General features: G+C 37.5%; 1 protein-coding gene and 1 pseudogene across 12 annotated transcripts in view; both read left to right on the top strand.

Moving 5' to 3' along the window:
- CEP57L1 (centrosomal protein 57 like 1) overlaps window positions 1-26,604 on the top strand; it is a 78,060-nt gene that overhangs the window by 30,463 nt on the left and 20,993 nt on the right. For 9 of the 12 annotated variants that reach the window (XM_037842291.1, XM_037842299.1, XM_037842298.1 and 6 more), the window contains exons 2-5: window positions 8,891-8,967; window positions 10,197-10,359; window positions 11,858-12,037; window positions 13,183-13,304. In XM_037842291.1, the coding sequence (XP_037698219.1) occupies window positions 8,965-8,967; window positions 10,197-10,359; window positions 11,858-12,037; window positions 13,183-13,304 (468 nt within the window). In that variant the 5' untranslated portion in view covers window positions 8,891-8,964. Of the gene's footprint in view, window positions 1-8,890; window positions 8,968-9,819; window positions 9,973-10,196; window positions 10,360-11,857; window positions 12,038-13,182; window positions 13,305-26,604 lie in introns of all 12 variants that reach the window. The other 3 variants (XM_037842294.1, XM_037842295.1, XM_037842293.1) reach the window with 2 other exon arrangements.
- On the top strand, window positions 15,340-16,621 carry LOC119539132 (annotated as a pseudogene).

The following is a 26,604-nucleotide window of genomic DNA, read 5'->3' as shown; positions in this document are numbered from 1 at the left end:
GCGGGTCTCTCGGTGGGGACCGTGGAGGCGAGAGGGAAGTGGTGTGATATGTTTAAGATACTGAAAGAGAAAAACCACCAACCAAGAATCCTGTATCCAGCGGGGCTGTCCTTCAAATATGAGGGAGAGCTCGGGGTATTTTCTGACAGACAGACAATGAGAGACTTTGTGAACAAGACACCTGCCCTACGGGAAATGCTGGGGGGAGCACTACAGGGTGATAGAAGACAGGAGTGTGTGGTTTGGAGCGCAATTTTGGGAGATGGTAGCACAACAATGTAAGTACACTGAACAAGGGTGACTGTGAATACGGTTGGGAGAGGAGGGTCGGGAGCGCGTGGGACGCCACGGGAGAGGAGGAAGGATGATGACTGGGACTGTGTAACTTGGTGGAATCTAGAGTGTTCAACGGTTGTGATAGAATGTACGGGTGTGTTCTTTTGCGAGGGAGAACGGGCGGGTGTCGACCTTGCGGGGTGTTGGAGACGGGGGGGCGTTGGGGGGGGGATGCAGTCAGCGTAGACTGGAGACTGTAACTAATAGAATCATTGTATTATGCTTCCTTTAATGTAACAAAGGTGATATACTAAGGTAAATGCAGGTGGGAGGGGGGGATGGGGGAGGCATGTTGGACACTTGACATTGGTGGTATTGTCTGATTCTTTATGGTGGGCAATGTCCATGATCAACTGTACAAATACTAGAAATCACTTCATGAACCAGAACAAATGTATGACAATACAATTAGAAGTTAATAATAGAGGGGCATATAGGAAAGAACTATATACCTATTACAAACTATATACTACAGTTAGTAGTATTTCAACATTTTTTCATAAACAGTAACAAATGTACTATATCAATACTAGGAGTCAACAATTGAGGGGGGTTGGTTAGGGATAGGGGAGGATTAGAGTTTCCTTTTCTTTTTTTCTTTTTTCATCTTTCACTTTATTTCTTGTCTGGAGTAATAAAAAGTTTCTAAAAATTGAGCAAAAATTAAGTGTGATGGATGCACAGCTGTATGAGGGTACCCAGGGGCAAGTGATTGTACACTTTGGATCTTTGGATAATTGTATGGTATCTGAACAATCTCAATAAAAATAAAATAAAACAAACAAACAAAAAAAAAAAAAAATGAGGGAGAGTTTTCAATATTTACAAATAAACAGAAACTGAGAGAGTTTTGTCAATAAAAGACCTGCCCCACAAAAATTACTAAAGTAAGTTCTGCATATTGAAAGGAAAAGGCAGGAGAGAGTGGCTTGGAGTAGTGTGAAGAAACGACAGTTATCAGTAAGGGTAACAGAAAGGGTGAATGCAAAACCCAGTAGTACTGTATCCTGAGTAAACAAATCTACTCTTTAATTCCTTTAAGAGTCAGAATACAATTGAACAAGAAAAAGTTATGTTTCCTGATAATAGACATGAAAAATATAAAGTGAGACAAAAACAACATAAAGAGAGGAAACAGAGGGATATGGGAGCAGAGAACATGTATACTGTTGAAGCTAGGTTGATATTTTTCAAATTAGTAGTTTATAGATGTAGGTTGTGTAATAGAAACCCCAAATAACCTTAAAGAAAGTATTTTTAGAATATAAAGAAACAGAAATGAGGGAGGGATCAGTCAGATACATCACAAAAGATCACCTGTACAAAAAAGGAAGTTGCAATAAAGAGACTAAAAAAAGATATGACATGAAAAAAAAATGGCTAAATTCAGTAAGTACTGTCTTTACAATAAGAACATTGAATGTTAATGGATTAAACTCCCCATTCAAAAGAAAGAGCATGGTAGAAAGGATAAAAAAGCATGTCCCCTATATGTTGTTTACAAGAGATTTACCTTAGACTCCAAGACACAAGTATGTTGAAAGTGAAAAGTTGGAAAAAGATACTCCATGCAAATAGTAGCCAAAACAGAGCTATTCTTATATCTGACAAAATAGACTTTAAGTCAAAAGCTGTCATGTGAGAGACAAAAAGAACACTATAATTAATAAAAGGGGCAATCCACCAAGAATAAATTAGAGTCATAAATATTTATGCACCTAACCACAGTACCCCAAATTACATGAGGCAAACACTGGCAAAACTGAAGGAAGAAATCGACACCTCTACAATAATAGTTGAAGACTTCAAAATACCACTCTCATCAATAGATAGGATATCTAGACAGAAGATCTATAAAGAAATGGAGAACTTGAATAATACGATAAATGAACTAAATCTGACATATACAGAACATTGAACCCCAAAACAGCAGGATATATACACTCTTCTCAGGTGTTCATTGGTCATTCTCCAGGATAGACCACAAGTTGAGTCACAAAACTAGTCTCAATAAATTGTAAATTTTAAAAGATTGAAATTATATAAAGCAATTTCTGTGGCCATAATGGAACGAAGCTGGAAATCACACATAAATTAGATACGGGTCAAAAGCATAATTCTTAGTTTTATTCTCCCATTTGTGATGGTACTGGGAAATTATTATTTAAGGTTATTATCGAATATAACATAGCATATTAGTCATTTCACAGTCATTTGGGGAGCTTAAAATGTTACTAAAGATTAGTTTATTCAGGGGAAAATAAATCACAGTAGAGTTGCATAATTATTTCATATCTTTTGATTTCGGAAACTCTAAATTGCAAATAGCAATGTTGTGCTCTACATAGCATAAACTTTAGGTTTCCATTGTTACTTTTCATTGGTCCTATGTTTCACTCACTGTGGAACAAATAAAAGACATATATATGTTGCAGTTAGTGAAATTGTGAATAGTTTACTTTCATGACACAAGTTGTTAAGAATGAACATTGATTCTCTGCAAGTGATTTGCATGGTGTGTACAATTGTTTGCATTGTGACTTGGGACAGGTTAGCTCCCATGATAACGTGGCACAATCTATGTGTGCTATATGTTCATTCTATGTCTCTGCTAGCTTCTCTCCTACTTGTCTCTTTCATATGGGGCCCTAGGAATTATCTTCCCTTCTTACACTGTTACATTGTTAGTCTCATCCTTGTAGAAATCAGCAGAGTCTTTTTTGATCTACACTACTCCTTGAAACAACCTCCTGTCTCTATTTCTGACACCAAAGTTTCCTGGATTTTCTCTCCCTCATAAGATGCTCTTTTTCTCTCTCCATTGCTTGTTCTCCTTCCTTACAGGAAATCTTTTCTATTTATACTCTTCTTTTGCATGTTTCCATTCTCCACGAATATGCTTGCAGTGCCATCCTGATGCTGACAGTGCCATCATTTGTATTTCTAGACTAGACCTCTCCTCCAAGCTGCGTGTTTGCCTATCCAATTGCCTGTTTGACATCTTATCTTGTTTATCTCCTAGGCATCTCTAACTTAAGATGTTTAAAATGGAACAATTAATTTTTTGCCTCTCTTGGCTAACCTCTTCTTCCCCATGAAAATGAATTGATGAGAGGCAGTATTGTATACAGGCTGCAAGGGCAGATGGAGAGTTGGAGTTCCTGGGTTCAGATTCCAGCTCTGTTGTTTTCTAGCTTTGAGCCTTGGATAATCACTTCACTTCTCTGTGCCTCAGTTGCCTATGTAAAATCAGGATAAAAAGATCTGTCTCATAATGCTGGTTGTTGTGAGAATTAAATGACTTAGAGTAGTGTTTGACACATATTAGTGCTATGTAAGTATTAGCCATTATCATTATTATTATATAAATGACACTGTCATCTAATTATTCAAGCTAGAAACCTAGGAGTCATTCTTGACTGCCCTCTTTTCATCTCCTCATTCAGTACATCACTTATATCCCCAAAATATATCTTGCTTCCATTCACTCTTGTCATCTCCATTGTCACCACCCTAGTCTGAACCCACCATTCTCTCAGACCTGGCTGACTCAAATGTCCCCACATTTTAGGCAGTCCATGATAGTGATTATGAGCCCAGGCTTTGGAATTGAACTGCCTAGATTTAAATCCTGGCTCCATCACTTACAAATTTTGTGACCTAGGGTGATCTCTGCCTCTATCTCTTCATTTACAAAAAAAGGAATAATAATATTACCTACCTCGTAGGATTGTTATGAGGATTAGATGAGATAATGCATGTACAGGGATTAGAATCATAGCTAATAATTTGGTAAGAGTTGACCATTATTCCTATTTGCATAGCAGCAAGAGTGATCTGTGCTTAAATTTTTCATTTCTGACATAGCTTTTTTAAACTAAAGCCACTCAGTCATACAAAAAGATTTACTGAATTATTTGACAAACACCTGCATGCCCCTCCCAAATCACATCTCTTTCCATACTCACCCCCTTAATTACCATCCTGAATTTAGTACTTTTTGTCTTATGCTTGTCTTTATACTTTTGATACATATATCTCTAAACAATATTTAATATTGTTTTTACATGCTTGATATTATATTGAATATATCCTTCTGTATCTTCCTTTTTTTTCCTTAACATTATGTTTTTAAGATTTGTCCGTGAGGGCACATATTGTCCTAGTTCGTTCTTTTTCACTGCTGCATAATACTCCAGTGACTATCCTTTGTCCCTTCTTTTGTTGGATGTGTTGTGTATCTTTTAAAAATTAAATTATGGGACCTTATATCTTCTTTATATTTATTAGCTATATGCATTGTAGGTAATCTTCTCCCAAACCATGGCTTTTCTTTTCACCTTTTTAATGGTGTCTTGTAATGTGTATTTTTAAAATATATTAATCAGTCTTCTAATTTATAGTTAGGCCTTCTTGAGTCATGTTTTAAAAAGCCCTCCCAACCCCAATCTTCTAAAGATATTCTACCTAAAGGTTTTTAACCTGCATGGATTTAATCTGTTGGTTTGATATGAACTAGGGATCTGATTTTTTTTTAACATTTTGAGAATCAGTGGTTCCCTCACCATTTATTGAATAGACCATCTGTTCTCCACTGATTGAAATGCCACTTTTGTCATATATCAAGTTCTTATGTATGATTTGGTCTGTTTCTGAGCTATTGTGTTCTGTTAGTCTGTTTGTCCATTCCCATTAGCCATATCATTGCCTTAGTTATTGCAATTTTGTAATAAGTCTTGATGACTGGTGGGAGAAATCTCATCTTACTGTTTTCCAAAATTGTTTGATTATTCTAGTCCTTTGTGAATTTTGGTTTAATCATTCTCTTTCTTTTGACATGGTTTTACTATATATGTATCTGTGCATAAACAATATAAATATAAAATGTTTATAAAATATAAAACTTATCAAAATTGCATCATACTGTGTTTTCTTCAGCAACTTGCTTTTTCACTCAATATTTATAAGATTTATCCTTATTGAAATCTAACCACAGACATTGATTTTCTTTGTTATGTAGCAGGTAGTTGTGTGAATATGTCACAATTTATCGTTTATCCATTTGTGTTGTTTCTCATTTCCTTTTTTTTGTTGTTGTTTTTTTCTGTTACAAGCAGTGCAGCTATATTCTGCTACATTGCTTTCTGTACCCAACATTCTTGATATGCACTTCCTGGTGACCATATACAAAAGTTTCTCTACAATATGTTCACTAGATTGTAATATCTGTCTATTTATATAAATATGTATGGATTCAACTTTAGTAGGTAATACCAAAATGTTTTCAAGTTAGATTGTACCAGTTTATATGCCTACTAACATTTATTAGTGTTTCCTTTGTTGTACCTCCTCTTCAAAATTTGTCAGACTTTTAACTTTTTACCTAACTGAAGGGTATGAAATGCTATCTTTGGATTTTAATTTGTGTTTGATTTCTGCTGAGATTGAGCATCTTTTTCAAATGTTTGTGAGATTTTAATATTTCCTCTTTTGTGATGTGCCCCCTTGCTTATTATTTTTTAATTGGGCAGTCATTGAAAGGTAGAGCAAGGCAACCACAATGTCTCCTAGTTCTCTTAATTTGCCTGGGAGAGGGAGGAGAGTGGGAGTGTTTGTTAAGATGGGAGCAGTAAACCAGGATATGAAGTGCTCCCATGTGCTTCTGCACAAAGAAAGCGTTAGGCAGCTGGTACAGAATCTCCTCTAAAATGGTCATAGTCCCTTTTAGAATGGAAGACTAGAGATTAAGCTAAGCTTGATCCAAGAGATAATCATCAGGCAGCTTCCAGGCAGGAGAGACACTGATGACTATAGGGTCGTGCATGGGGGAGCAGACACCGGGTTGAGTCCCAAGAGTAAAGGCTGTGCAGCCATCCTGAGCTCACCTCAACAGGCTTTGGGGCCCACTCAATACCTCACTATGGCGTGGGGGCTGATTTCAGGGTCAGAGAGCCCAAAACACCTTCCCTCAGACTCAAAAGGTTTCCTTTCACCTCTTCTTGCTTGAGTCCCCAGCCCTGCAGCAGAAGCAGCCTTAGTTAGCTGGGTCTTTCATTTTCCACTGGTTACACACAAGTAACTTAGTGGTTAGGTCTGCGATTCTCAACTGGGAGAGATTTTGGCTCCAGGGGACATATGGCAACGTCTGATGATATTTTTGGTTCTCACAATTGGTTGTGGTGGTTGGGGGTGCTCCTGGCACCTAGTGAATAGAGACTAGGGAGGCCCCCCACAACACAGAATTATCCAGTACCAAAATTCAGTAGTGCTAGGTTGAGAAACCTTGGGTTAGAGATAAGGCTTTGAAGTCAGGCCTGGGTTTAAATATTGGCCTTTCCATGCATTGGCTGGTTGATCTTGGGCAATTTGCCTGACCTCTCTGAGTTCCCCATTTGTCAAATGGGGTTAAGTAGGAATACTTACCTTAAAAAGATGGTGTGAGAATTAAATGAAATAATTTACTATAAAGAGCCCGAAGCCAGTGTAATCCTCATGTTTATTTTTTCTATTGGGTTTTGTCTTTTCTTTAAATTTCTTAGTCTTTTCTTTTAATTTGTAGTTCTTCATATTTGTATACTAATTGCTTGTAAGTTAATACTAACATCTACTCAATAGGCAAGTTAGATCACCTGACAATTATCTTTGATTCCTTTTTCTCCCTTAAACCCTAAATCTAATAATAATTGCTAACATTTATTAAGTGTTTAGTATTTATTAGGCATCTTTCTGAGCACTTTACATGTATTATATCATTTAATCCTTATGGCAACTTTATATGGTAAGCTGGTATTTTTATTTTCATTGTGCAGATGAGGAAATTGAAACACAGAGAGGTTAAACATTTTGCAGCAGAGCTTCAATTTGAACCAAAGAAGTCTACCCTAAAACTTGTATTTTTAAAACACTATATCATTATTTTATTAGGTTGAATTCTAGAGGTAGAATGAAAACTTTGTCTTTAATAAAGTTAATTTTTTAAACCTTGCACTTTCTTGTTTGTAAAAGTAATACATTTAAGTGTGTCTATTTCCATTTTTTCTCAGGTTGATTTTATTTACAAAATTATATTTTATATAGTTTTCTATTCTATCCTTTTTTTCATTTAGTCATACCGTAACTGTTAAAATATAATTTTTAATTTTATTTAATCTTTAAGTTTTAAAAAGTTATATAATATTACAATATATGCTTGTCATTTAATGATTGTTGGCTAGTTTTAGATATTTATTTATTCCACAAATATATTTCGAATATCTTCCCTGTGTCAGACACAATTTCAGGCATTAGGGATGAAGTGCGGAGCAAATTAGTCAAAGTCCCTGCCCTCATGGAGCTTACATTCTAGTTGGAGCAGTGGGGAATCAGACCATAAACAATTTTATATACAATGGAGAAAAACAGAGGAAGGGGGATATAAAATGCTGAGGAGGGAGATGTAAAGTGCTGATGACTGTAAAGGTTAACAAAATCTCTCTCAGCCGTTAACATTTTAGCAGAGATCTGAAGTGAAGAAATGAGGCATGCAATATCTGAGGGAAAAGTGTTCCAGGCAATGGGAACCAAAAGTACAAAAAGTCCTGAGGCAGGAACATGCTTGATATATTGCAGGAACAGAAAGCAGGACAATGTGGGGCTGGAGAGGATTGAGCCAGAGGGAGACTGAAGGCAGGTCAGAGAAGTGGGACATGGGGAACCCAGATAACCTATGGCTTTGTAAACACGGTAGAGATTTTGACTTTTTCTGTGAGTGAGACTGGAAGCTGCCGTTGGAGGGTTTTGAGCAGATGAATAATATGATGTGACATTATGCCAAAAGACTCATTCTGGTTGCTAATTGAAGAATGGATTGCAAGGGAACTAGAGGGGAAGATTTTGTAATAATTCCGGATAGAGATAGTAGCTTAGGCCAAGTGGTGAGATACTGGATATATTTTGAAGCTAGAACTAGCATATTTCATCTGGATTCAATATGAGTTTTGAGAGAAAGAGTAGTGTGATAGACAAAATTTTTGATGTTGTAACTAATGCTGAAGTGATGATCTTTATATTAATGTTTGTGTGTTTCTTTGATTCTTTTAAAAAGATAGATATCTATAATAATGGCTAAAGAATATGAACTTTTAAGGCTCTTGATAAAAGAATATTTCCCTGGTTGTTTGCAAGTTGTCAGGAATAGTTCTAGGCATAACCTGAGTTTCCCTTGGTTTTACCAAGCTATTGCCCTATGTTTCACATGAGGCCTGCATTTTATAGCCATTTACCCCTACTTGGAGATATCTGTAATATGCTCCTCACAAATTCTTGAGGTGTTTATAAAATGATATATTTGGGACAGAGGAAGCAGAGCCCTCCCACGGATGTCAGTCAGTATCTACTGATGCCAAAATCCTGTTCTATTATTGTAGAAATTCACCAGGAGCTGAAAATGGATTCATATCTTAACTCCAGTTCTTGGGATAGCTTCACCCCTCTACCTCTCTTATGTATTTTTGAGACTCTTCTTATATTTCGTTGTGAGCCAGCTGTGACTAACTTTGCTATCTTGTTTTTTGAGGGAACAACAATAGACATAGTCTTCCATGAAGAGCAGACAGTGTTTGAGCAGCAACAGCCCAGAGGAATAAAGACATGGTCAGTAAGTGATAGCTGTTGTTAATGACAAAAGCAAAGGGCTTCAAATGTTTTAGCAAAGCTTCTTAGGCTATATAACCTGTGAGGTCTCCAGATATGGTTCAGACCATTCAGAATGTCTTGAAAAACAGCCAGTCATGGCAGTGGCTAAAGTAGAAAGTCCTGGGAAGTGAAGTATATCCTCTAGCCTTTCAGGAAATACAGTCTTGTGAATTAGAAAGGTAGTGAAATCGCTGAAAATTTGCAATTCTTAAAAAACAAAATAGGCTAATTATGTAATGAAATACTTGGATTAACATTTTAAAATAAACTTTCTTTCTTAAAATTGTGCCTTCTATGAAATTCTCAAGTAGAAAGACAGAACCCCTGACAGTGAGCTATTCTTTTGTGTGTGTGAACAGTTGTTAACTTGTTTCTTCCAATGTGGTTATGAATTATTTTAATTAACATTGACTAGAATATAGTCACCAGAATATATTTCTATAAGATTTAAATTACATAAAGGAAAATAAAATGATTTGGAAAAGTTAGAGAAGAAATTACCTGCTAGGATGGTTAGGAGGGCTCTACTGATAAAAAAGAAAAGGAACAGCAAATAAAGCTAATTTAGATTCTTCAGATTTGAAATTCTTTTAAACTAGATGATTAGAATGCTTGAGCATTAAGTGGAATTGTATCTTAGTTAAGGGTTAGATTCAGAAATTTCATATAGCCAAATTTACCTTTGAAAATCCCTTAGGAAGCAGTATGTTAGAGTCTAACAATCAGTATTTAGAGAATCAGATTATATGGTTTGCTTATGTTTTAAAGCTGTATTGTCTTTTAGAATATGCGCTTGTCTTTAAACTCTAGACTCACACTCTTTGTGGGGAGGTGCTCAGACTATGAGAGGTACGTGGGACTTACGATCAACAGAGAATCCAGCAAATTCACATTGCCCCGTCATGCTTACTCCAGGGCGTGTGCTCACTGAAAACCAGGCAAATTGCCCATACTATTTATACAGTAAATAGCATTTTTTCTTTCTCTTTTTTCCTTGAGCTTATCATAGTTGAATTTGTGATAATTAAGTTTATAAAGATACTACTCCAAAATATATCATTATGTATTTGTTACAATTTTTATCATTATGTATTTTTGTTACAATCTTATCTGAATTTTTTATGATGTTTTTGTCATTCAAATAGGAAAAATATTGCCATCTTATATCATCCCTTTATTCTCTACAGATAATGGATTTTGAATTAATGAATAGTGTAGTAGGAAGCTATCTTAAACCTCCAGAAAGAATGTTTGTTCCATCAGTCACCCAGTATGAATCATCGCAGAATTGCCATCCTGTGAACCTAGAAGTAACCTCCCCTAAAATGCCTCATAGTCCAAATAGCCAAGGTAATGCTAGCATAAAATCTTATATAAAATTAAAGGAATAGTACAAGGTCTGTTATATAAAACTTTTCATTTTTATGTAGAAAATAATCAATATGATTGTATATTTAACTAAACTTAATGAAACGTCTAATTTTGATTCTATTGCTAAAAGTTTCTATGAACAAATCACTCTAACATTTTTTATTTTAACTTCTTCACCTATAAGATAAAGATTAATATAATTAACTGGATACATGCACAACTTTATCATAAAATCATTAGATAATAAGAAAACACTCTGAAGAATAAAAGTTTATGTTTGCAACCCTTGTAAACTAGGTGATTAGAATGCTAGTGCATTAAGTGAAGTTGTATCTTATTCAAGGGTTAGATTCAGAAATTGCGTAAAACCAAAATAACTCTTGAAAATGCCTTAGGAAGGCAGTACATTGGAATAACTACAAAATACAAGTTTTTAAAATTTTTAAATATAAACTTAGGAGGGTCTGAAAACTGACGTAGTAAAATACTTGTGACTCCAGGTATACATTAGGATGAACAGATTACTTCCTAAGATGCTGATTATCATCTTATTTTTTAATGTTTTATAATAATGGTTGCCATTAGTAGACTTACTTTGTAGAGTAAAGCAACCACAAGAAAAAATATTTAACAAATCAGTGAATCGGCTACGTGTATCATATATAGAGCAATAAATTTAATTTCTTTATCTCATTTGTAAAATCTAAATGATAGTCTCTAGCAAATGTCTTTCTAACTAGCTATAAATTATATGAAAGTTAACCTGTAACATTTATTTATATCCCATTCATCTCTGGTTTGATAGTTTAACAATGAAGTTACAACTCAATACAAAGTATAAAATAGTATTTGAAAATGTTATAACTGTGAACTTACCTGAACAAAGATATTAATATAGCTGAATAAAAATCACAGTATTACATATGTACTACTTACAGTCTTTTAAACCTGACATCAGGTAAACAATTAAATTGTATTTTTTATCTAATGGAAAAAAACTATTCTATCTCATAGTATCCCTTACTGTTAACATTGTATCTTGGACATCAAAATAATGAATGTTTGTGGTTTGAAAACATCAAGAACAAGAAAAAGCTTTTACTTTAAACCTAAATTTCCATGTTAATTAGTGGATATGTGTTTAACTTTCTTTATCCATATCCAGATTTTTATGTACCCTAGACTCTATCTTAAGTCCTTTAATTTGTAAATATTTATTTTAATAAATTAATATTGTGGTTATTAGCTTTCTCGACTCTAGAAATTCAATCAATACAACATATATTCTTTTTACAAAATGTGTTAGAGAAAATTTGTTCCTCTTTAGAGTTTTAGTCATTTTTTTTTCATTTTTAAGAGGAATATACATTATTTTTACATTTTTTAACTCACTAATAATAATATACTGCTAATTTTTATGTTACTTTGATTATGTAAGTGTTCAAAAACTGACTTGAAAGCAAATATTTTTCAACAGCTCTTTTTTTAGCTCTAAAAACTCTTCAGGACAAGATTCATCGTTTAGAGTTAGAGAGAACACAAGCTGAAGATAACCTGAACATTCTTTCCAGAGAAGCTGCACAGTATAAGAAGGCCTTGGAGAATGAAACAAATGAGAGAAATCTGGCACACCAAGAACTGATAAAGCAGAAAAAAGGTAAGAATATGCATTTGTTCTCAGAAATGGAAGAGTTACCAAAGTTTACAATTTGAAAATAAGAATCCCAGTCCAAACAGATTTACTCAAATATCTTTGTTGTTGTATATATGCAAACTTTGAAGTCTTGCTCTCATACATTTTGATATTTAAGGGCAATAGATGTAACTTTGGAGTTACCTCTGTTATATGTTACTGTTACCCCATTTCATCAATTCTTGCAGTTAAAAGAAAATTAAGTTGTTAGACAAGTTGGGTTTAGAAATTGGAATATTTTCAAATTAGCTAACAAAATTCAACTTAACACATAATGTAACCGAAATGCTTTATATTTTCAATAAAAATCATTTTTTAATTTTTTAAATATAAAGAAATACTAATAACAATATAAAAAAATTAAAATGAATAAAAAATTTATTTAAGAAGAAAACGTGAGGTTAATTAGATAAAAAGGGCAGGTAGGTGAAGTTTCTATGGTAATTCTATGAAAAAGACATTTGTACAGAAGAGTTTTAGAGATTTAGAACATAATTTCTTTATTGTCTATAATTTCACTTCAAAACTTATGGCTTTCTGTTTCCTTGTGACAACACAGTCACTCATAAATAAGTATATTATTTGTGGTTTGGCTTACAAATAGAATGAAGAAATAGGAAGAAAAAATTTTCTGACGTAAGTAGATAAAAAGTAGAAGCAGCAGCTGAGGAAAATAAAATGTTAAAGGATTAAAAAGAAGTTACTTGCCTCATGAAGAGCAGAGGAAAATGGGAGTGATAAAATGGATATACCTGAGTTTCCTGAAAGAAAAGAAATGTATTTGTGGGGAAGAGACTTTAGGCCCTCTGTTTTTCCAGATGGTGTCATTTTCCAGAAACGAACAAGATTTTTATCATCCCACACAACCAGTGACATCTTCCCCTTTCAGAAGTATGCCCTCTGGGTCTTTTACTGAGAGATAATGTTAACCTGGTTATCTATAATGAATGGGATATTCATAAAATGTGTGTTTATAACTCTGGGAGAGTCAGTACTTAAGACTTTTAGCTCTTGATTAAATTCACATAATGCATTTATCATGATTCCCAAATCTTTGATCTATGTGATAATCAACTAATTGAATCATTATTGTTTTGTCTTTTTCATAGATATAAGTATACAGCTAAACTCAGCCCAGTCTCGCTGTATTCTTCTAGAAAAGCAACTAGAATATACAAAGAGAATGGTTCTTAATGCAGAGCGAGAGAAGAATATGGTCCTAGAACAACAGGTGAATATGTTTTCTGTAAGGAAAGAGCATATAATTTAATATGTTTTTTGAAGATTATTTAGTGGCATGGGAAAATTTCTATTTTATAACTTTAAATATGATACAAAGCTACATATGGGGTTTTTCTGCATACAGTGATGGCAACTAGGTCATTTGGACCAACCCATCTGTAGAAGAAAACAAGAAAAACTGGACAGAATATTGAAAACAAAAATAAACATTAAAAAAAAAAAAAAAAAAAAAAAACCCACACAAAGGCATTGGAGAATTAACAAGGTGATGAAAAATCACCAAATCAAAATCTAGGTGCAAGCTTAAACCTAGAGACGTAGAGCTGGTATCTCAGGGATCTTCTGTCTGGGGACATTTCTGATTCCAGAAGAAGCTAATAGTGCATTTAACAACCACCCTTATAGGGCTGGGGAAATGAAAGAGTCTAAGACCTACTAAAAGTAGGAACCCTGGTGAATCTTCTGTGCTCTGAGTGCTTTGTAAGGGTGAACAAAAAGGAAGACAACCTAGATTACAACCCATCTCGAAATTATCAGGGTGGCTCAGTGTTCTAGTTTGCTAAGGCTCCTGGAATGCAAAACACCAGAAATGGATTGGCTTTTATAAAGGGGGTTTATTTGGTTATATGGTTACAGTCTTAAAGGCCATAAAGTGTCCAAGATAACACATCAGCAGTCGGGTACCTTCACTGGAGGATGGCCAATGGTGTCCAGAAAACCTCTGTTAGCTGGGAAGGCACATGGCTGATGTCTGCTCCAAGTTCTGGTTTCACGATGGCTTTCTCCCAGGACGTTCCTCTCTAGGCTGCAGTTCCTCAAAAATGTCACTCTTAGTTCCTCTTGGGGTGTTTATCCACTCTTAGCTTCTCCAGAGCAAGAGTCTGCTTTCAATGGCCGTCTTCAAACTGTCTGTCGTCTGCAGCTGCTCTCTCAGCTTCTGTGCATTCTTCAAAGTGTCACTCTTGGCTGTGGCACGCTTGCTCCTTCTGTCTGAGCTTATATAGTGCTCCAGTAATTTAATTCAGACCTGCCTTGAATGGGTGGGGCAACACCTCCATGGAAATTATCCAATCAGAGTTATCACCCACAGTTGAGTGGGACACATTTCCATGGAAACAACCTAATCCAAACGTTCCAATTTAGTCCCCACTAATATGTCTGCCCCACAAGATTGCATGAAAGTTAATGGCGTTTTGGGGGACATAATACATCAAACTGGCACACTCAGGAAACCTTAATCCTTGAAACTGGATTAAAGTGATCTTGGATTGCAAATGCTCACAGGGACCTCAAATTATTTACACAAACTTTCTTTAACTCATTGAGCAACTTTTGATCAAAGCTAACTAGGCAGAAAGAGTTAAGACACTGTGAACAGCAGTGAACAATACTGTGAACAGCAGACACAGTAGTCTTCCATAGTGGCTGTGCCATTTTACATTCCCCCAAGCAATGAACGAGTGTTCTAATTTCTCCACTTCCTTTTCAACACTTGTCATTTTCTTTTTTTTTTTTTAATAGCCATTCTAGTGGGTGTGAAATCTCATTGTGGGTGGGTAACTCATTGTGGTTTTGATTTGCATTTCCCTAATGGCTAATGATATTGAACATCTTTTCATGTGCTTTTTGGACATAGGTATATCTTCTTTGGAGGAATGTTTAATCAAGTCCTCCTTTGCCCATTTTTTAATTGGGTTGTTTGACTTTTGTTGTTGAGTTGTAGAATTTCTTTATATATTCTGGATATTAAATCCTTATCAGATATGTGGTTTCCAAATATTTTCTCCCATTCTGTAGGCTATTTTACTTCATAATAAAGTCCTTTGAGGCTCAAAGGTTTTCATGTTGATGAGATCCCATTTATCTATTTTTTCTTTTGTTGCTTGTGCTTTGGGTATAAGTCTAAGAAACGATTGCTGAGTCAGCACCGCTTGGAGCCGGGAGCGCGGCCAGAGCAAGGCGCGGGCCATAGGGCACCGTGTGCTGGGCCCCACTTGCCCATGCTTGCCGCCCGCCCACCCGCCATGCCCGGCTTCAACTACATGTTCCTGGAGAAGCCCATGCGGAGGCTGCTGTGCCTGCTGTGTGGGAAGCCCATGCACGAGCCCATGCAGGTTTCTACCTGTGGCCACCACTTCTGCAACACCTGTCTGCGGGCATTCCTCAGTGAAGGAGTCTTCAGATGCCCTGAGGACCAACCTCCTCTGGACTGTGCCAAGATCTACCTAGACCCAGAGCTGGAGGTACAGGTATTGGGCCTGCCTATCTGCTGCATCCACAGCGAGGAGGGCTGCCGCTGGAGTGGGCTGCTTCGTCACCTACAGGGCCACCTGAATACCTGCAGCTTCAATGTAGTCCCCTGCCCCAATCACTGCCCCGCCAAGCTGAGCCACCATGATCTGCCTGCACACTTGCAGCACGACTGCCCCAAGCATCACCTCAAATGCGAGTTTTGTGGCTGTGACTTCAACGGGGAGTCCTATGAGAGCCACCAGGGCATGTGCCCCCGAGAGAGCGTGTACTGTGAGAACAACTGTGGTGCCCACATGATGCAGTGGCTGCTGGCCCAGCATGCCGCCTCTGAGTGCCCCAAACGCACCCAGCCTTTCACCTACTGCACCAAGGAGTTCGTCTTTGACACCATCCGGAGCCACCAGTACCAGTGCCCAAGGCTGCCTGTGCCTTGCCCCAACCAGTGTGGCATGGGCACCATGGCTCGGGAGGACCTGCCAGGCTAACTGAAAGACAGCTGTAGCACTGCTGTGGTGCTATGTCCATTCAGAGATTCTGACTGCAAGCACAGGTGCCCTAAGCTGGCCATGGCCTGGTATGTAGAGGAGAGTGTGAAGCCACATCTGGCCATGATGGGTGTCATGGTGAGCCGGCAACGGCAAGAGCTGCAGGAGCTGTCATATCAGTATTTGCTTCATATATTTTGGGGCTCTGCCATTAGGTTCATAGATATTTATCACCATCATGTCTTCTTACTAAACTGACCCCTTTATCAGTACATAATGACCATCTTTGTCCCTCTTAGCAGTTTTTGACTAAAAGACTATTTTATCTGATATTAGTATAGCTACTCCAGCTCTCTTTTGGTTACTGTTTGGCATGGTATGTTTTTGTCCGTCCTTCCACTTTCAATCTACTTTTGTCTTTAAGTTTAAGATGAGTCTGTTGTAAATAGCATATAGTTGGTTCATACTATTTTATCCACCCTGTCAATCTCTGCCTAACTCTGCCTTTTGAATGGACACATAAATCCATTTATATTTAAAGTCACTACTGATAATACAGTATTTCCTTCTGCCATTTTGCTATTTAGTCTTTGTACGTCTTATACCTTATTTGTCTCTTAATTCTTCCATTAATGCCTTTGTTTACATATTTAATTTTTGGAATATTGAATCCCTTCTCGTTTCTTTCTGGATATATTTTTATATATTTTCCTTGTGGTTATTATGGAGTTAAAGTTTAACATCCTGGATATGTAGCAATCATATTTGATTTGATACAAACTTAACTGCAATATTCAATAGCATAAGCATACACTGTTCATATATTCTTCCATCCCCCCACCTTTTTAATACTTGTTATAGATGATATCTTTGTACACTGTATGTCCAAAACCATAGATTTATCATTACTTTTTATGCATGTGCATTTTAGCACCAGTAAAAAGTACAAAATGGAGTCACATGCCAAAAAAATACAATACAATAGTACTGAGATTTATAATTACCCAAATGATTAGTTTTGCCGGAGTTCTTTATTTCTTTATGCTACTTTGAACCACTGTCTAGTGTCCTTTCCTTTCAGTTTGAAGTACTCCTTTTTACATTGCTCATAGGGCAGGTCTAGTAGTAATGAACTCAAATCAGCTTTTATTTATATGGAATGTCTTAATCGCTCCCTCATTTTTTAAAAGGAAGTCTTGCCAGAGGCGGGGCAAGATGGCAGACTGGTGAGCTGTATGTTTTAGTTACTCCTCCAGGAAAGTAGGTAAAAAGCCAGGAACTGCGTGGACTGGACACCACAGAGCAATCTGTCTTTGGGCATACTTCATACAACACTCATGAAAACGTGGAACTGCTGAGATCAGCGAAATCTGTAAGTTTTTGCGGCCAGGGGACCCGCGCCCCTCCCTGCCAGGCTCAGTCCCGGGGGAGGAGGGGCTGTCAGCTCCAGGAAGGAGAAGGGAGAATCGCAGTGACTGCTCTTATCGGAAACTCATTCTACTGATTCAAACTCCAACCATAGATAGACTGAGGCCAGACACCAGAGACTCTGAGAGCAGCCAGCCCAGCAGAGAGGAGACAGACATAGAAAAAAAACAACACGAAAAACTCCAAAATAAAAGCAGAGGATTTTTGGAGTTCTGGTGAACACAGAAAGGGGAAGGGCTGAGATCAGGCCTTGAGGCGCATATGCAAATCCAGAAGCAAGGCTGATCTCTCTGCCCTGAGCACTTTTCCTTAATGGCCCTGGTTGCTTTGTCTATTAGCATTTCAATAACCCATTAGATCTCTGAGGAGGGCCGTTTTTTTTTTTTTTTTTTTTTTTTTTTAAATCCTTTTTGCTTTTTCTAAAACAATTACTCTAAGAAGCTCAATACAGAAAGCTTCAAAGAATTGAAATTTGGGCACCTCAAGTCAAGAGCAGAACTAAGAGAGCTCTGAGACAAAAGGCAATAATCCAGTGGCTGAGAAAATTCACTAAACAACACAACTTCCCAAGAAAAGGGGGGTGTCCGCTCACAGCCACCATCCTGGTGGACAGGAAACACTCCTGCCCATCGCCAGCCCCATAGCCCAGAGCTGCCCCAGACAACCCAGTGTGACGGAAGTGCTTCAAATAACAGGCACACACCACAAAACTGGGCGTGGACATTAGCCTTCCCTGCAACCTCAGCTGAATGTCCCAGAGCTGGGAAGGGGGAGCAGTGTGAATTAACAGAGCCCCATTCAGCCATCATTTGAGCAGACCGGGAGCCTCCCAACACAGCCCAGCAGCCCAGAACTGCCCTGGGGGGACGGCACTCACCTGTGACATAGCACAGTCATCCCTCAACAGAGGACCCGGGGTGCACAGCCTGGAAGAGGGGCCCACTTGCAAGTCTCAGGAGCCATACGCCAATACCAAAGACTTGTGGGTCAGTGGCAGAGACAAACTGTGGCAGGACTGAACTGAAGGATTAGACTATTGCAGTAGCTTTAAAACTCTAGGATCATCAGGGAGATTTGATTGTTAGGGCCACCCCCCCTCCCCGACTGCCCAGAAACACGCCCCACATACAGGGCAGGCAACACCAACTACACACGCAAGCTTGGGACACCAATTGGGCCCCACAAGACTCACTCCCCCACTCACCAAAAAGGCTGGGCAGGGGAGATCTGGCTTGTGGAGAGCGGGTGGCTCGTGGACGCCACCTGCTGGTTAGTTAGAGAAAGTGTACTCCACGAAGCTGTAGATCTGATAAATTAGAGATAAGGACTTCAACTGGTCTACAAACCCAAAAAGAACCCTATCAAGGTCAGCAAATGCCACGAGGCCAAAAACAACAGAAAATTATAAAGCATATGAAAAAACCAGACGATATGGATAACCCAAGCCCAAGCACCCAAATCAAAAGACCAGAAGAGACACACCTAGAGCAGCTACTCAAAGAACTAAAGATGAACAATGAGACCCTAGTACGGGATATGAAGGAAATCAAGAAGACCCTAGAAGAGCATAAAGAAGACATTGCAAGACTAAATAAAAAAATGGATGATCTTATGGAAATTAAAGAAACTGTTGACCAAATTAAAAAGATTCTGGACACTCATAGTACAAGACTAGAGGAAGTTGAACAACGAATCAGTGACCTGGAAGATGACAGAATGGAAAATGAAAGCATAAAAGAAAGAATGGGGAAAAAAATTGAAAAACTCGAAATGGACCTCAGGGATATGATAGATAATATGAAACGTCCGAATATAAGACTCATTGGTGTCCCAGAAGGGGAAGAAAAGGGTAAAGGTCTAGGAAGAGTATTCAAAGAAATTGTTGGGGAAAACTTCCCAAATCTTCTAAACAACATAAATACACAAATCATAAATGCTCAGCGAACTCCAAATAGAATAAATCCAAAAAAACCCACTCCGAGACATATACTGATCACACTGTCAAACATAGAAGAGAAGGAGCAAGTTCTGAAAGCAGCAAGAGAAAAGCAATTCACCACATACAAAGGAAACAGCATAAGACTAAGTAGTGACTACTCAGCAGCCACCATGGAGGCGAGAAGGCAGTGGCACGATATATTTAAAATTCTGAGTGAGAGGAATTTCCAGCCAAGAATACTTTATCCAGCAAAGCTCTCCTTCAAATTTGAGGGAGAGCTTAAATTTTGACAGACAAAGAAATGCTGAGAGAATTTGCTAACAAGAGACCTGCCCTACTGGAGATACTAAAGGGAGCCCTACAGACAGAGAAACAAAGACAGGACAGAGAGACTTGGAGAAAGGTTCAGTACTAAAGAGATTCGGTATGGGTACAATAAAGGATATTAATAGAGAGAGGGAAAAATATGGCAAACATAATCCAAAGGATAAGATGGCCGATTCAAGAAATGCCTTCACGGTTTTAACGTTGAATGTAAATGGATTAAACTCCCCAATTAAAAGATATAGATTCGCAGAATGGATCAAAAAAAATGAACCATCAATATGTTGCATACAAGAGACTCATCTTAGACACAGGGACACAAAGAAACTGAAAGTGAAAGGATGGAAAAAAATATTTCATGCAAGCTACAGCCAAAAGAAAGCAGGTGTAGCAATATTAATCTCAGATAAAATAGACTTCAAATGCAGGGATGTTTTGAGAGACAAAGAAGGCCACTACATACTAATAAAAGGGGCAATTCAGCAAGAAGAAATAACAATCGTAAATGTCTATGCACCCAATCAAGGTGCCACAAAATACATGAGAGAAACACTGGCAAAACTAAAGGAAGCAATTGATGTTTCCACAATAATTGTGGGAGACTTCAACACATCACTCTCTCCTATAGATAGATCAACCAGACAGAAGACCAATAAGGAAATTGAAAACCTAAACAATCTGATAAATGAATTAGATTTAACAGACATCTACAGGACATTACATCCCAAATCACCAGGATACACATACTTTTCTAGTGCTCACGGAACTTTCTCCAGAATAGATCATATGCTGGGACATAAAACAAGCCTCAATAAATTTAAAAAGATTGAAATTATTCAAAGCACATTCTCTGACCACAATGGAATACAATTAGAAGTCAATAACCATCAGAGACTTAGAAAATTCACAAATACCTGGAGGTTAAACAACACACTCCTAAACAATCAGTGGGTTAAAGAAGAAATAGCAAGAGAAATTGCTAAATATATAGAGACGAATGAAAATGAGAACACAACATACCAAAACCTATGGGATGCAGCAAAAGCAGTGCTAAGGGGGAAATTTATAGCACTAAACGCATATATTAAAAAGGAAGAAAGAGCCAAAATCAAAGAACTAATGGATCAAATGAAGAAGCTAGAAAATGAACAGCGAACCAATCCTAAACCAAGTACAAGAAAAGAAATAACAAGGATTAAAGCAGAAATAAATGACATAGAGAACAAAAAAACAATAGAGAGGATAAATATCACCAAAAGTTGGTTCTTTGAGAAGATCAACAAGATTGACAAGCCCCTAGCTAGACTGACAAAATCAAAAAGAGAGAAGACCCATATCAACAAAATAATGAATGAAAAAGGTGACATAACTGCAGATCCTGAAGAAATTAAAAAAATTATAAGAGGATATTATGAACAACTGTATGGCAACAAACTGGATAATGTAGAAGAAATGGACAATTTCCTGGAAACATATGAACAACCTAGACTGACCAGAGAAGAAATAGAAGACCTCAACCAACCCATCACAAGCAAAGAGATCCAATCAGTCATCAAAAATCTTCCCACAAATAAATGCCCAGGGCCAGATGGCTTCACAGGGGAATTCTACCAAACTTTCCAGAAAGAACTGACACCAATCTTACTCAAACTCTTTCAAAACATTGAAAAAAATGGAACACTACCTAACTCATTTTATGAAGCTAACATCAATCTAATACCAAAACCAGGCAAAGATGCTACAAAAAAGGAAAACTACCGGCCAATCTCCCTAATGAATATAGATGCAAAAATCCTCAACAAAATACTTGCAAATCGAATCCAAAGACACATTAAAAAAATCATACACCATGACCAAGTGGGGTTCATTCCAGGCATGCAAGGATGGTTCAACATAAGAAAAACAATCAATGTATTACAACACATTAAAAACTCGAAAGGGAAAAATCAATTGATCATCTCAATAGATGCTGAAAAAGCATTTGACAAAATCCAACATCCGTTTTTGATAAAAACACTTCAAAAGGTAGGAATTGAAGGAAACTTCCTCAACATGATAAAGAGCATATATGAAAAACCCACAGCCAGCATAGTACTCAATGGTGAGAGACTGAAAGCCTTCCCTCTAAGATCAGGAACAAGACAAGGATGCCCGCTGTCACCACTGTTATTCAACATTGTGCTGGAAGTGCTAGCCAGGGCAATCCGGCAAGACAAAGAAATAAAAGGCATCCAAATTGGAAAAGAAGAAGTAAAACTGTCATTGTTTGCAGATGATATGATCTTATATCTAGAAAACCCTGAGAAATCAACGATACACCTACTAGAGCTAATAAACAAATTTAGCAAAGTAGCGGGATACAAGATTAATGCACATAAGTCAGTAATGTTTCTATATGCTAGAAATGAACAAACTGAAGAGACACTCAAGAAAAAGATACCATTTTCAATAGCAACTAAAAAAATCAAGTACCTAGGAATAAACTTAACCAAAGATGTAAAAGACCTATACAAAGAAAACTACATAACTCTACTAAAAGAAATAGAAGGGGACCTTAAAAGATGGAAAAATATTCCATGTTCATGGATAGGAAGGCTAAATGTCATTAAGATGTCAATTCTACCCAAACTCATCTACAGATTCAATGCAATCCCAATCAAAATTCCAACAACCTACTTTGCAGACTTGGAAAAGCTAGTTATCAAATTTATTTGGAAAGGGAAGATGCCTCGAATTGCCAAAGACACTCTAAAAAAGAAAAACGAAGTGGGAGGACTTACACTCCCTGACTTTGAAGCTTATTATAAAGCCACAGTTGTCAAAACAGCATGGTACTGGCACAAAGATAGACATATAGATCAATGGAATCGAATTGAGAATTCAGAGATAGACCCTCAGATCTATGGCCGACTGATCTTTGATAAGGCCCCCAAAGTCACTGAACTGAGTCATAATGGTCTTTTCAACAAATGGGGCTGGGAGAGTTGGATATCCATATCCAAAAGAATGAAAGAGGACCCCTACCTTACCCCCTACACAAAAATTAACTCAAAATGGACCAAAGATCTCAATATAAAAGAAAGTACCATAAAACTCCTAGAAGATAATGTAGGAAAACATCTTCAAGACCTTGTATTAGGCGGCCACTTCCTAGACTTTACACCCAAAGCACAAGCAACAAAAGAGAAAATAGATAAATGGGAACTCCTCAAGCTTAGAAGTTTCTGCACCTCAAAGGAATTTCTCAAAAAGGTAAAGAGGCAGCCAACTCAATGGGAAAAAATTTTTGGAAACCATGTATCTGACAAAAGACTGATATCTTGCATATACAAAGAAATCCTACAACTCAATGACAATAGTACAGACAGCCCAATTATAAAATGGGCAAAAGATATGAAAAGACAGTTCTCTGAAGAGGAAATACAAATGGCCAAGAAACACATGAAAAAATGTTCAGCTTCACTGGCTATTAGAGAGATGCAAATTAAGACCACAATGAGATACCATCTAACACCGGTTAGAATGGCTGCCATTAAACAAACAGGAAACTACAAATGCTGGAGGGGATGTGGAGAAATTGGAACTCTTATTCATTGTTGGTGGGACTGTATAATGGTTCAGCCACTCTGGAAGTCAGTCTGGCAGTTCCTTAGAAAACTAGAGATAGAGCTACCATTCGATCCAGCGATTGCACTTCTCGGGATATACCCGGAAGATCGGAAAGCAGTGACACGAACAGATATCTCCACGCCAATGTTCATAGCAGCATTATTCACAATTGCCAAGAGATGGAAACAACCCAAATGTCCTTCAACAGATGAGTGGATAAATAAAATGTGGTATATACACACGATGGAATACTACGCGGCAGTAAGAAGGAACGATCTGGTGAAACATATGACAACATGGATGAACCTTGAAGACATAATGCTGAGCGAAATAAGCCAGGCACAAAAAGAGAAATATTATATGCTACCACTAATGTGAACTTTGAAAAATGTAAAACAAATGGTTTATAATGTAGAATGTAGGGGAACTAGCAGTAGAGAGCAATTAAGGAAGGGGGAACAATAATCCAAGAAGAACAGATAAGCTATTTAGCGTTCTGGGGATGCCCAGAAATGACTATGGTCTGTTAATTTCTGATGGATGTAGTAGGAACAAGTTCACTGAAATGTTGCTATAGTATGTAACTTTCTTGGGGTAAAGTAGGAACATGTTGGAAGTTAAGCAGTTATCTTAGGTTAGTTGTCTTTTTCTTACTCCCTTGCTATGGTCTCTTTGAAATGTTCTTTTATTGTATGTTTGTTTTCTTTTTAACTTTTTTTTTCATACAGTTGATTTGAAAAAAGAAGGGAAAGTTAAAAAAAAAAAAAAAAAGAAAAAGAAAAAAGACAAACAAGGAAAAAAAAAAAAAAAAGATGTAGTGCCCCCTTGAGGAGCCTGTGGAGAATGCAGGGGTATTCGCCTACCCCACCACCATGGTTGCTAACATGACCACAGACATAGGGGACTGGTGGTTTGATGGGTTGAGCCCTCTACCATAAGTTTTACCCTTGGGAAGACGGTTGCTGCAAAGGAGAGGCTAGGCCTCCCTGTATTTGTGCCTAAGAGTCTCCTCCTGAATGCCTCTTTGTTGCTCAGATGTGGCCCTCTCTCTCTGGCTAAGCCAACTTGAAAGGTGAAATCACTGCCCTCCCCCCTACGTGGGATCAGACACCCAGGGAAGTGAATCTCCCTGGCAACGTGGAATATGACTCCCGGGGAGGAATGTAGACCCGGCATCGTGGGATGGAGAACATCTTCTTGACCAAAAGGGGGATGTGAAAGGAAATGAAATAAGCTTCAGTGGCAGAGAGATTCCAAAACGAGCCGAGAGATCACTCTGGTGGGCACTCTTACGCACACTTTAGACAACCTTTTTTAGGTTCTAAAGAATTGGGGTAGCTGGTGGTGGATACCTGAAACTATTAAACTACAACCCAGAACCCATGAATCTCGAAGATAGTTGTATAAAAATGTAGCTTATGAGGGGTGACAGTGGGATTGGGAATGCCATAAGGACCAAACTCCACTTTGTCTAGTTTATGGATCGATGTGTAGAAAAGTAGGGGAAGCAAACAAACAGACAAAGGTACCTAGTGTTCTTTTTTACTTCAATTGCTCTTTTTCACTCTAATTATTATTCTTGTTATTTTTGTGTGTGTGCTAATGAAGGTGTCAGGGATTGATTTAGGTGATGAATGTACAACTATGTAATGGTACTGTAAACAATCGAAAGTACAATTTGTTTTGTATGACTGCGTGGTATGTGAATATATCTCAATAAAATGATGATTAAAAAAAAAAAAAAAAAAAAAAAAAAAAAAAAAGGAAGTCTTGCCAAGAAACCTTGGTTGGCAATTATTTCCTCTGATTACTTTTTAAGTATTTCAAGTCATTGCCTTCTTGTCTCCATGGTTTCTCGTGAGAAATGGGCACTTCATCTAATTGCTTTTCTCTTGCAGCTCTCATAACTTTCTCCTTTTCTGTTGCATTTAACAGTTTGGTCAGTATGTACTAGGGCAGATTTCCCTTGAAGTTTATTCTGTTTGCTGCTATCTGGGCTTCTTGGATGTACATATTCTTATCTTTTGCTAAGTTTGGGGAAGTTTTCTGTCATTATTTCTTCAAATAGTCCTTCTGCCCCATTCTCTCTTTCTTCTCCTTCTGGGACTCCCCTAATGTGTATATTGGTGTACTCCATGATGTCCCACAGATCTCTTAGGCTATTTTTGCTTTTTATAATTCTTATTCTTTCTACTCCTCAGCCTGACTCATTTCAATTGTCTTGTCTTCAAGTTTGCTGATTCTTTCTTGTGCCAGCCTCAACCTACTGTTAAAACCCTCCTGGGAGTTTTTCATTTCTGTTATTGTGGTCTTTAACTCTAGTAGTTCTATTTGGTTTTTTTAAAACTTCTCTCTTTTTTGAGATTCTCATATTGTTCATTCATTGTTTCCCTGATATCCTCTAATTCTTTGCATTTTCCTTGATCTCTTTTAGCATATAGATTGTTCTCTTGACATCTTTTAGTTCTTTCTCTGTATTTTCCTTTATCTCCTTGGGCATATTGAAGACTATTTTTTTTTTTTTAACATCTTTGTTTAGTTGTGTTCACAATCTGGTCTTCTTTGTTGATATTTTCTGGATTTTTATCCTCTTCCTTTGTATGGGCCATTGTCTCCTGTTTCTTTGTTTTTTCTTGTAATCTTTTTTGCACACTGTAAGTTTTAATATTTTAAAATGTTAACTCAGGGACTTATTCCCTGAGATATCTGTTTCTTGAGTTTGTGTCCAACTAGTGATATGACAGAGATTTTCTTGGGTATCAAGAGCTAATAAAACCAAGGAAACCTAAGCAAAAATCACTTTTCATCATCTTTCCAAATTGCATCTGCATTGGCTGGTGCTTTCCTTCAGAGTTTAGCCCTCCAATCAGGAAAGTCAGTCTAAGGCAAATGTTAAGTGCACAGTCCTCTCTGTCTTTTCTGGGACTGTATCTTCTTCTGGGCTTGTGCTTGCTAGTGACCTTAGTATTTCCTCTGTTTACAAGAGTTTGAATGCCCCCTCTATTTCCCAGGAAACAGACCTTCTCCCTCTCTTTTGTGTCCCACTGCAGGACTTAGAGAAGGTAGGCCTTTGCCCCAGTCCACCCACCTTAATTGTTTCTTAAACTGCTTTCATTGTCTCAAGCTGCTTTTTCCTGAAGGGCAAATTCTGGGAGTGTGGGCACTCTGGAGAAGTGTTTCCCAAGTCAGGCTTTCCCAGCCAGAACAATGCCAGGAACCCACAAGGGGAGTATTGGCCAGTTCCAAACTGA

This window comes from Choloepus didactylus, chromosome 7, assembly GCF_015220235.1.
Source record: "Choloepus didactylus isolate mChoDid1 chromosome 7, mChoDid1.pri, whole genome shotgun sequence".
NCBI classification, from domain to species: Eukaryota; Metazoa; Chordata; class Mammalia; order Pilosa; family Megalonychidae; genus Choloepus; species Choloepus didactylus.
This window is presented reverse-complemented; position numbering and strand designations above follow the sequence as displayed.